This window comes from Denticeps clupeoides, chromosome 10, assembly GCF_900700375.1.
Source record: "Denticeps clupeoides chromosome 10, fDenClu1.1, whole genome shotgun sequence".
In the NCBI taxonomy this organism is placed as follows: Eukaryota; Metazoa; Chordata; class Actinopteri; order Clupeiformes; family Denticipitidae; genus Denticeps; species Denticeps clupeoides.
In genome coordinates this window covers 1,308,053-1,318,821 of record NC_041716.1, presented here as the reverse complement: position 1 = coordinate 1,318,821, position 10,769 = coordinate 1,308,053, and the positions used below count along the sequence as shown (strand labels likewise).

Here is a 10,769-nt window from a genome sequence, read left to right as displayed (position 1 = left end):
AGGTGGCCCTCTGCCCCAACCATCATGGCGGCCGGCTGACGCCACGCCCCGGTCACGTGGCACCGCTCTCCCCCGGGAGAACTTCCGGCAGCGTTTCCTGTGTTTGTAAACTGTGGAAAGCTGCGAGTCGGGACAAGCTGCGCGGATCGGCAGGACACCGCGGGCTGAAAGGTACCGTGGGGACGCGTCTCCAGGCGCGTCCCCCCCTCGTCTCGGTCCACGGCCCGGGTTTTTAAATCCACGTCCCTCCTCGTTGGCCGAACACACGCCCTGTTGTTGTGTTTGTGAGGGGGGTGGGGGGGTCCTAGCGTCATGCTAACTAGCCGCCGAGCTAAACAATGCAGCCGCGGCGGAGAGAACGACGTTTTTATTCGCCGGGTTTCTTTTTCTTTTATTATTTGGAATGGCGCTGGCAGGACGAGCGTTCCGTCTGCGGCCGGGTTGGCGCTCCTCGGCTCTGACTTTTAAAAAAAATCCTAATTTATCGCTAACGGCGCTAGCAGGGTTAGCATCTTAAGTCCACGGGCCGTAGACCCACGCTTTTAGCCGCCGCGATCGGTCCCCTCGGTGCCTTAACGTCTTGGTTTCTTTTCGGCGACACTCGCAGCGACGAGGCGAGAACGTCCGAGTGAAACATGCGTCCCGTTCGCTTTGCCTGTATTAAAGGGGCTGAAGTGGACAGTGACAGTTGGGACAACTTTTTTTCTTTTTTTTTGTAAACATTAACGATACTGTGTGAATCCGGGCTCCCGGTTCTTACTGGCCAGTCCCCCGCCCACTCGTGGGAAGCTGGCCGGGATGTCATGGCTTCATGTCCCCCCACCCCCCTGTGTTTCCAGGCGTCGGCCCCTGACGAGCGGGGCTTGTGAGGGTCTCTATTCACTCGCTCCCCCCCCAACACACGCACACACTAGCCACGGCGATGACCCACCTCCCCAACAACTCAGTGCGAGACCATATGAAGTGGGTCAGTGCTCCTCTCTCCTCATTCTCACCCTTTCTTTTCAATTTCCGCCCGTCGTCCATTCATTCGCCCGCATCTTGCACCTCCTGATGCTGTCTGGTTTCTTTTAAGTGTGTCTTTTGCATGTGTGTGTGTGTGTGTGTGTTGGTAGGCCGGGTTGCTGGGCTGTGAAGCCGTGCTGTCCAGCATGGCGTTGATGCAGGCCAACTCCATGTCCGGCCACAAAAAGATGGTGACGCCACTGGGCCCCGGCCAGAGGGACAACCAGGAGGGTCACCACAGCCACATGGTGCTGCCCTCCGGGGTCAGCTGTCCGCCGCTGGTGAGACAGGAGCATGTATGTCCCATAATCCATCCCATATGCTCGGAACTGCGGTGACCGCACCCTTTTCCCGTCCCTGTCTGTGCACGGGGACGCTCGCGGTGAATGGCGAGGGTTTATGGGGGCGGACCCGGTATTCTCCATTGCGCATTTCTTTGGTTAATCTGTCTGCACGTGATGCATTTGCATTATATTTTTTACCACCTGCATGAGTGTTGGAGAGCGTCATTTGTCACCAGTGTGGCCGCGCGGCGTGAAGTTAGACGAACGCCTGGACCAAAAATGTCATTTCTGCCCAGCTCATCCGGAAGGACGGCGAGTTCCACTCGTCCCGGCTGCTGGAGGAGAAGGACATGCGCTCCAGCCACAGCCAGAATGTGCAGCCCAAAAAGAAGCACCGGAAGTCCGAGGCGCCCAACAAGCTGCGGGAGAAACCGCAGCAGGTGAGAGGCCCCGACCCGGTGGCAGCAGCTGTCACCGTCTTTTCACCGGTGACGCTGGTGGGGGATTTCATTCGTTTTTGATCCCCAAGCTCCGCCAGTAATAAGTGACGTTAACGGTGCCTGTTTGTCGCACATTTCTGACCCTCTTTCGTGTTGTCTGGACACCCGGGCGCCGTTTGCAGATCGAGGTGCCGGACCTGAACGACGACAGCGCCCTGAAGGTGCAGAAGAACTTCATCTGTGAGCACTGCTACGGCGCCTTCAGGAGTAGCTACCACTTGAAGAGGCACATCCTCACCCACACAGGTGAGCGGCGGGCCCCCGCGCCCCGGCCCGATCTGCGCGAGAGCGGGTGCCCCGCGAGGGTCATTACTGTGTCCATGCTGTGTCCGTTTCAGGGGAGAAGCCGTTCGGTTGTGACATGTGTGACATGCGGTTCATCCAGCGCTACCACCTGGAGAGACACAAGCGCGTCCACAGTGGAGAGAAGCCTTATCAGTGCGACCGGTGTCAGCAGGTGATATTTCAAACTCGATATCGATAGTAAGGATGGTGCTCAATCCTACAGGGGCGGGGAAAAAACTAACCTCAGCAACATCTTTGATACAGTCAGAACACCATAAGTGAAGTGATTGTCACTTGTGATGCACAGCACACGGTGAAATGTGTCCTCTGCATTTAACCCGTCACCCTTGGTGAGCAGTGGGCACCATGACAGGCACCCGGGGAGCAGTGTGTGGGGACGGTGCTTTGTGTTGCAAAGTGGCACCTCAGCGGATCGGGATTCGAACCTGCAACCTTCTGATTACGGGGCCGCTTCCTTAACCGCTAGGCCCTGAACCACCGGCCCTGCCGACCGTGGCAGATATCATGTACACGTACTTGTCCACGTCTTCCGTTTGGCCCGTTCATCTGGCTTATATCCGAAACACTTCCAGGCGGTGCTCTTTTGCTTTTTACGTTTTCTTGCAAGCTTGGTGGGTCCTCCAGTAGCCGGAAGGAGGGGCTGCCCGATGCAATGCCTGTTCGAAATTATTGTCTGCCAGAGATTTTCCGTGAATCGCGTTACAAATTTATACTGTCGATATGAATACTTATGAATACCAGTTACTCGCACGCCTTGCCGTGACGTCACTGTCAGCCGTGGATATCTCCTGTCCTTGGCCTGTCTATATATGACCGGTTATAGCCTCTTTTGTAAGTTTGAGGTCTCGAAGTGAGACTCCACCCACTTGTACATGAGGTGACTTTGCAGACGACCTGGCCCATTTATAAGAAGCCTGTGATGGAGCTGCGTCTGGGTTTTGTAGGGTTCTAAAGACAAGACTCTTAAAGTGTAGCCATTAATAACCAATGTACAAAACATATGAAAGTAAGAACTGAATTCAAATGAAAGGATTTTAATTTGTGTATTTTAATAAATCACATGGTTCAGTCTTTTTAATTTCTGATAATGTAGATGTTGACTAAAACGTGTGCATTAGACACTGAAGGCAGGACTGATGGGACCCGTCCTCTCTTCTAGAACTTCTCCAGGACTGACCGACTTCTCAGACACCGACGCCTGTGTTCGGTGGGCGTGGCAAAGGAGGAGAACCAATCGTGCTGCGAAGGCCGACCGTACTCCCAAGACCCCCAGCCTCAGCACACTGCCTCATGGACCCCTCTGCAGTCGCCCAGTGGCAGGCTGGCGGTCTGATCCGGGCCGCCCCCATCCTGTCCGCCATGCCCAGGACCCGGGACTGTAGTCCAGCGCGGTGCGTGCTGGGAGAGACGGGGTCTGCTGACTGAGCTGGATGAACTTTAACCCCGGCCCACGGACAGTGATTGCTTTTTCCACACAGTTTATTAATGCCAGACAACATGGTTTTTGTTTTTAAAGTATTGTAGACGGTACCGACGGTAGGGATTAGGGCGGGGTTAGTAGTACGGTTCTTTCACCAGGGCAATAATGTATTCATGCCAATAGAACATGCGTAGCTTTCTTTTGTAAGAACGTTGTAGAGGGTTCTACTGAAGAACTCCATCAGACCCACCAGCCTAGATGGCAGCACTTCAGCAGACGGGGGTCCTGGTGGGACGCCCCTGCAGGTTCCACACGTACCAGGCGGACCTGTTCCGAGGCAGTCGTCCTCCTCGATGATCGCTTCCGTTCGGGTCCCACCGTGGCATGTTTTTTTTTTTTTTTTTATGTATTTTTTTTTATAACTTGACTTTTAAAACACTTTCACACAGACCCATTACCTTGTTAACGGTGCCATTCCCGCCATTTTAACCCCTGGAGGACAGGACTGGACGGGGACTAAAGTTTAGTCTGATCACGTGTGCGTCCTGGACCGTTTACCTCGGATGTTCTCTCTCTCTTTTCTTTTCTTTTTGTTTTATTTCTACCTGTATCTCTAATACTGTTGTCAGTGTCATTTAAAAAAGGAAACACTGGAATGCGTGAAGCCAAACATCTGGAGGACTGTGACATCAATTTCATAGTGTTCATAATTCCATAGATTTTATGTTTGTAATAAAAAAAAAAAAAAAAAAGACCAGTAGTGTTTGTATTTGACAGGTCAACTTGTAAACCATTTTTGCCCTTTAACTTGGATTACAGGCAGTTCAGAACTGCTGAATTTAACCCGTTAGTATGTACATATATAGATTATATCTATTTTTCGAAACAAATTCAGCCTTCAAGTGTGGATTAGCGAGTATAGGTTAGTTCTCTTTAGTTCTTATTGCAGGGGGGTACATCAGGGATGGATCCAATTTTGCAGGATATGGGGGTGTGGCCAGGACTCGCTCATTCATTTGCTTTTGAGTTGAAAATGATATGATATGATATGATGATCTTAACAATATCATGATCCTGCTGATCGTGCATTATTCAGATTATTGCTGGACAGATTTCTGAAGAAACACATTTTCTTCATAAGTATTTTCAATATGGCTAAAATCCCACCAATTTTCAATCATTCCAGAACGATGCATCTAGGTAAGATGCCATGAAATGCTGATGCTGAGTACCTGTCTTCAATGTTACGACCCTTTCTTAATTTCTGTTGGGATGCGAGGTGATGAGAGATGAACGTTGTGTGCAGTGATGTTTATTATAAAGAACACCAGTGATTTTTTTTTTTTTTAATAAACTCGTATTGATATTATTAAACTGCTGCGTTTGATTAACAGGGCCTTGTGTTTGCGCTCACCTGCCAGCAGAGGGCGTGAAAATTCCATTTCTCGCTGTGAAGGAATATGGGATTCCACGTCTGCTTATAAAATCTGTATGTAAATTGAGAGAATTGACCCGGATGTTGATGATGAACAAATGATCATAAACATTTATTTTTCATCACAACTAATTAAATTGAGCCATTTCTGTGTCCTATTTACTGTATTTACCAGACGTCCTTATCCAGAGTGACTTACAGTCAGTAGTTACAGGGACAGTCCCCCCCTGGAGACACTCAGAGTTAAGTGTCTTGCTCAGGGACACGATGGTAGTAAGTGGGGTTTGGATCTGGCACTCTGTGGGTGGGTGTGGTAGCAGCGGTGGTCTAGCGGTTAAGGAAGCGTCCCCATAGTCAGAAGGTTGCTGGTTCGAATTCCGATCTGCTGAGGTGCCGCTGAGCAAAGCACCGTCCCCACACACTGCTCCCTCAGGGTGATTGGTTAAATGCAGAGGACAAATTTCACTGTGTGCACCGTGTGCTGTGCTGCTGTGTATCACATGCGACAATCGCTTCACCCACTAGACTACTACCACCCATCTATCGGTGATTGCATCGCCTGGTCCTGTCCCAGCAGGCACTGACCCCTGAACAAGGTGACAATCAACACACACACACACACACACACACACAATGATTCTGGTTTGGCTATATATTTTCATTATGTTTTTTTTTTTTGAGAGTAGTTCTGTTTGTTTTTTCAGTGTGTTGATTGTCACCCTGTTCAGGGCTCAATGACAGCTGGGACAGGACCAGGCCCCGCCCACAACGCTGCACTGATATGGCGATTGGTGGGTGGATGGATGGATCCACTGGTGGTCCGTTCTCGAGTGTAAAGATTGAACTGCTTCATCAAGGAGCTGCCGAGTAACGGGACCTCCCACTCGACCTGCATTATCTCAGCACCCCTCTACTCCCTCAGCACCCCTCTACTCCCGGCTCTCAGCCTGATTTACCATGCCCGGGGGTGGCTGCACTTAACGGCGTGCCTCCCCAAGAGGATGGGAAGCGAGGAGACACCGCCGGTGTTTCATCTGGACCGCTTCCATCTGAAAGACAAGAAGATCCCCAGTCCCGTTGGCCCCGCCTTTTAATGTTTAATTAATAAAGGAATCCGGCCCCTCGCCGGCATGTGTCTGGGCACCGACAGCACGGCACTCCGTGTTAATTAGCGCTGGTATTTAACGGGGTGCCCGTCAGCGTGGTGGAGCTGCTCATTAAAATTTCAAACCCTTCAACGCGCACGCAGGGAGACGGGGGAAATTATGAGAATGAAATATTAATAACACGGCTGCGCCACTTTATGAGCTTTGGGATTTTGCTCTGCCGGGTGTTCTTCTTCCGTGAGGTCCTCAATGACCCTCCTGCGGTCTACCCGATGTCACCGGAAGGTCACCAGAGGCTGGCGGCGTGTCCGATTCGGCCTGTGGGTCGTTTCGGGCTTTAACGAAAACTCGCTGTAATATGCAGCGGTGCGCCACATCGTCACTCAAAGACCTGCCATTCCAGGCCGTAAGTCCCGTCAGACGCCTCCTGGGAAGACACTGATTGCAAATGGAAGCCATTTTGTGTGACGGCACGTTGGCCAGGCCTGAAAAATGAACAAAATGGCTCCCAATAAAGCCCATTTTCCCACCAAATTAATCAAGTGTCCGTTTCGCTAATTATCTACTTAAACCTGACACAACGTAACCAGAGATTAAAAGTGAGAGCTACTCAGCGCATGATAGATCGCCGCCATTTTTTTTTTTACGCCGATATGATAATTGCACATGTGTGATGCAACAGGAGAACGACGTTTACATGCAAATTGATAATCAATATGCCAACAATGACAGTATCTGCACCCAGTGACGGATAACAGGTGCAGGTTATGTGTAAATGGACAATAAACTCATTCCTGATGGGTGTACGGTTTTTCCGGAAACGTATATTCACTGACGAACTCTCCGAAAAAGAACTTATACTGCTGACGCTTCCTTTTTTTACACTTAAAAAGCTGCCGAATGCGGCAACTCTGACGAAGACGAACGAGCTGTAACCGCCAATTCCCATTCGACGGCGTCCGCTCTCGACTGACGGCATGCTGGGAATTGGAAGCACGTGCGGTGACCCACTTAGCTGTCTATCCAAACAAATCATGCATATTCATGCGGCCCCGTGGACCCCCATCTGGATCTCCGTCGCATTTCCCCGAATCGGCGCGCCGCACGTGCCGATCGGCGCCTCCCTCACCGCCCCCCGCTGCTCCTGAAGAGTTCGATCCAACTTTGACACACTTAACGGCTGCTTCTTTACACCCGGACGAGTTGTGGTTTTGTGGGGCCGGTGCGGTGGGTGTGGTTTACGGGGTCCACGTGGTGCCAGCTGCGTTGGTTCGTGGTGCATCCCTGCCAGCTGACAGCGGGGAAGCCCGTGCCGTAGGAAGCCGGCCGCCGCTGGCCATCAGCTCATTGTGAAGATTTATTTGGCCTCGCGTTCGTCTACATTTCCCTCGACGGGTCGGACACCCCGGCGCCTGCTGACGCCGCATTTAGCGGCTGAGGACACATCAACGTGCCGTGGCTCCCGGCCACCCCATCAATCTGCGGCTTGTTGGGACGCGTCAGCAGAGCGGTGGTCCTGGCACAGGATACCGGAGGCCAAGAGACAGGAGAAGGGACCCCTTCGAACCCCTACTACCATCGTGTCCCTGAGCAGGACACTTAACCCTGAGTGTCCCCAGGGTGGGGACTGTCCCCGTCACTACTGATTGTAATAATGTCTGGATGAGGCCGTCTGGGGTGGTAGTAGCCTAGTGGGTAACACACTCTGACCTGAACCAGGTTCAAACCCCACTTACTACCATCGTGTCCCTGAGCAGGACACTTAACCCTGAGTTGGTCCAGGGGGGGACTGTCCCTGTAACTACTGATTGTAAGTCGCTCTGGATAAGGACGTCTGATAAATCCTGTAAATGTAAATGCTGTAAATGTGTGGTAAATGTGGTAAATGCAAATATGCAAACCTTTGTTAATTTACGCCCTGACAGCGTTACGCTACTCGGCCTTCCTCCGTTCCCCCGGGATCCAGGAAGGGATCAGGTGTCTGGTTGGAAATCGGTGATGTATGAATTTCCAGCCTTCGGACGATGGGGTCATCCGCGTTTCCCGCCCTCACACATTTTCACGGGTCACGGCCGCTACGGGAGAACCAGCGGAGCCGTTTTTTTTTTTTTTCTTGGTTCTGATCTACTGGTGACAACCGGGAAGATAGAAACCTGGATGGATTAGGCCTGAAAGCGGCATATGGGGGGAATTTATTAGAGGATGAACGGAAAGTGACTTTGGGGGTTCGCTGCCGTTGACCAACTCTCACGGTAAATCACTTGCAGACATTTTAAAAAGACTTCCTGAAGTGCCATGAACCGTGGACATCTGTTGGCCATCATGTAGGTGTTGAGATTTCAACATGCACTTCCATTGCCTGTTACTTCGGTAGCAGGCATGTTTGGTTCACCCGCACGGTACACTTTGACGCTCTAGACTCTTCTCCGTCTTGGCTCCTCGGTGGTGGAATGAACTTCCCCTGGAGGTCAGAACAGCTCAGTCACTGAGCACCTTCACACGGCAGCTCAAGACCTTCCTCTTTAAAGAATATTTAGATTAAATAGTAATTTTCTTGTTGGCGAACTTAGTGTACAGAATCTACAACAGAGTGAATAAAATAGATGTATTCATAGTTGGGGTCCTAGTGAACCGGAATTGATCTCTTCATCGATGGAAACTTGAAAGCACGTTGTAAGTCACTCTGGATAAGGGCGTCTGCCAAATGCTGTAAATGTAAATGTAAATGTAAATGGTAGGTGACGGCATCAGGTGAGTTGCGCCCAGCTGCCCACGCAGGACTTTTATTTTATTATTAACATACATTTTTGTGTGACATCCCAATGAATACATTTACATTTTCATTTACGGCATTTACCAGACGCCCTCATCCAGAGCAACCTACAGTCAGAAGTTACAGGGACAGTCCCCCCCCTGGAGACACTCAGGGTTAAGTGTCTTGCTCAGGGACACGATGGTAGTAAGTGGGGTTTGAACCCGGGTCTTCTGGTTCGTAGGTGAGTGTGTTACTTGCTAGGCCCCTCCCACCCTGAATACATGAATATAAAACAGGTCGTAAATGAGCATCGCTCTGATTGATAGTGTATGCTGACCTGGTGGCGAATGTTTTGTCATAGTTTGGCAGTGACGATTCTCGCCTGCTTGGTGCCAGGTGGCAGCCTCTGCTTGGCGGCGGGGAAATCCCGAATTCGGCGCCGACGCCTACAGAGTGTTTGGTGGCTGCGTGTGGACCCCGGTCGTAACACGATGCGGTCGCCGGGCAACGCAGGCCGCCCGGAGCCTCAGAGAACGTGGTCACGTGCTCAGGCGGGAATGCGCGCTTTCGTGCAAACGGCTAATGTGCACTAGAGGTGACGCTAAAAGGGTCACGCCGTCACACACACACACCCACACGGGGGAGATTTATGTGACAGCGAGCTAATTGCACGCCTCGGTTTGTCTTGCAGCGCTGTGGACGGATCCACCTAAAAAACGTCCCTCGGCCAGCGTTTAACACGCAGCTGGAAGATGAAAGTCCACGCGGGGTCTCTGGTCTCGGGGTGGCGATGCGGGACGGTTCGGCCTGACGGATCGCAGCAGCTGGGAGTGAGACGGGCGGAGGGGGTCGAAGGGCGGCTGATTGATGCCGGAGGATAAGAGGGAAGCGGGGAGACGAGATAGAACCTGAGCGTACGAGTTGCGTTTCGGGGAGAAGGGTACGGAGTGGTCGGCCATGTTGTTGCTGAGTTATGGGTGAAGAAGGTGAGGATCCTGAAGAAAGCCAGCAGGGGAGTTAAAATGGACGCCGCCTTTAAATCACCCCCACCTCCTCCGTGACGTCAGGAGAGCGCCCCCCACCCTCCGCCTCGCCCCGGGGGAGAGCGTTTTACGGCCGCAACCCGACACCCTTTCTGTGTCCCGTACGCGACAGGGCCGTAACTCACCATCAAAGGCAGCGGGCATCAAATCACGGGCCGGGCATAAATTCGCCTGTCACGCCCGGGCCAATGGGACGGCGGCGCTAAATCACCGCTGTCAGGCTGGCGGCCAATGGTGGGGCGACGGCGGTAAATCTGTCAGGGGCCACGTCTGTTAATGGTGGATGCGGTGCAGTCGGGGAATCCGCGGGGAGCGAGATGGGAAAATATTAAAGGGGGTGGTGGTGGTGGTGGGGGGGGTTTCTACCGAAAACCTCTCCCCTCCACACCTTCCCCCCAACGCAGAGCGCCGTGCCGTGCCAGAACACGGCCCAGTTCGAGCGGCAGATGAAGAGAGAACTCACATCCCCCCCGGGGCCACGTCCAGGCCGAATAACGCGGTGGAAAAACAGCTATAAAGCTTTATTGCCGCCGCGGCTAACGGCTGCTGAGGGTGCGCCGGGCGCGGTGAGTTATGAAGGTTGGGACCAAATAAACACGATTTCAGTCGAGGGGCCTGGACCAGGCACGAGGACCGGGTGGACGCCGGGAGGACTCCCGTTCCGACAGCACGGAAGGTCTAAATCCCGCCAACGCGCGCCGCTGCCGTACAGCCGGTATTCAATGTTTTGATATACTGGCCCGTAAGCGCTCGGTTACAGTAGAACATGTCCACGCTTTCGACGTCCATTCGAAGCGCCAGACGGTTTCATTTTACGGCAGATTGGTGCACAACGATGTCTCACCACAGGGGCAGGGGTGGAGGGTCCCGAGCCGCCGAGGTGCCACTGAGGTCCCCTTGACGAAAGCACCGTCC

General features: G+C 52.4%; 1 protein-coding gene across 4 annotated transcripts; it reads left to right on the top strand.

Moving 5' to 3' along the window:
- Positions 1-90: 90 nt before the first annotated feature.
- Positions 91-4,287, top strand: znf740b (zinc finger protein 740b). Of its 4 annotated transcripts, none has more exons than XM_028993861.1 (7): positions 91-171; positions 840-967; positions 1,116-1,286; positions 1,586-1,729; positions 1,912-2,035; positions 2,128-2,246; positions 3,255-4,287. In XM_028993861.1, exons 2-7 carry the CDS (start codon positions 923-925, stop codon positions 3,426-3,428), a joined length of 777 nt encoding a protein of 258 aa, XP_028849694.1. In that variant the 5' UTR covers positions 91-171; positions 840-922; the 3' UTR covers positions 3,429-4,287. The 4 variants fall into 4 exon arrangements, with proteins under 4 accessions (XP_028849694.1, XP_028849693.1, XP_028849696.1 ...); XM_028993860.1 differs by having other exon boundaries at positions 1,116-1,301; XM_028993863.1 differs by lacking the exon at positions 1,116-1,286.
- Positions 4,288-10,769: the final 6,482 nt, after the last annotated feature.

Bases quoted from the DNA above. Each gene is read 5' to 3' on its own strand.
- znf740b (XM_028993860.1), top strand. From the start codon at position 923: ATGACCCACCTCCCCAACAACTCAGTGCGAGACCATATGAAGTGG. The intron at 968-1,115 runs GTCAGTGCTCCT...GTGTGTTGGTAG, and splicing joins TGCGAGACCATATGAAGTGG to GCCGGGTTGCTGGGCTGTGA. The intron at 1,302-1,585 runs GTATGTCCCATA...ATTTCTGCCCAG, and splicing joins CGCTGGTGAGACAGGAGCAT to CTCATCCGGAAGGACGGCGA.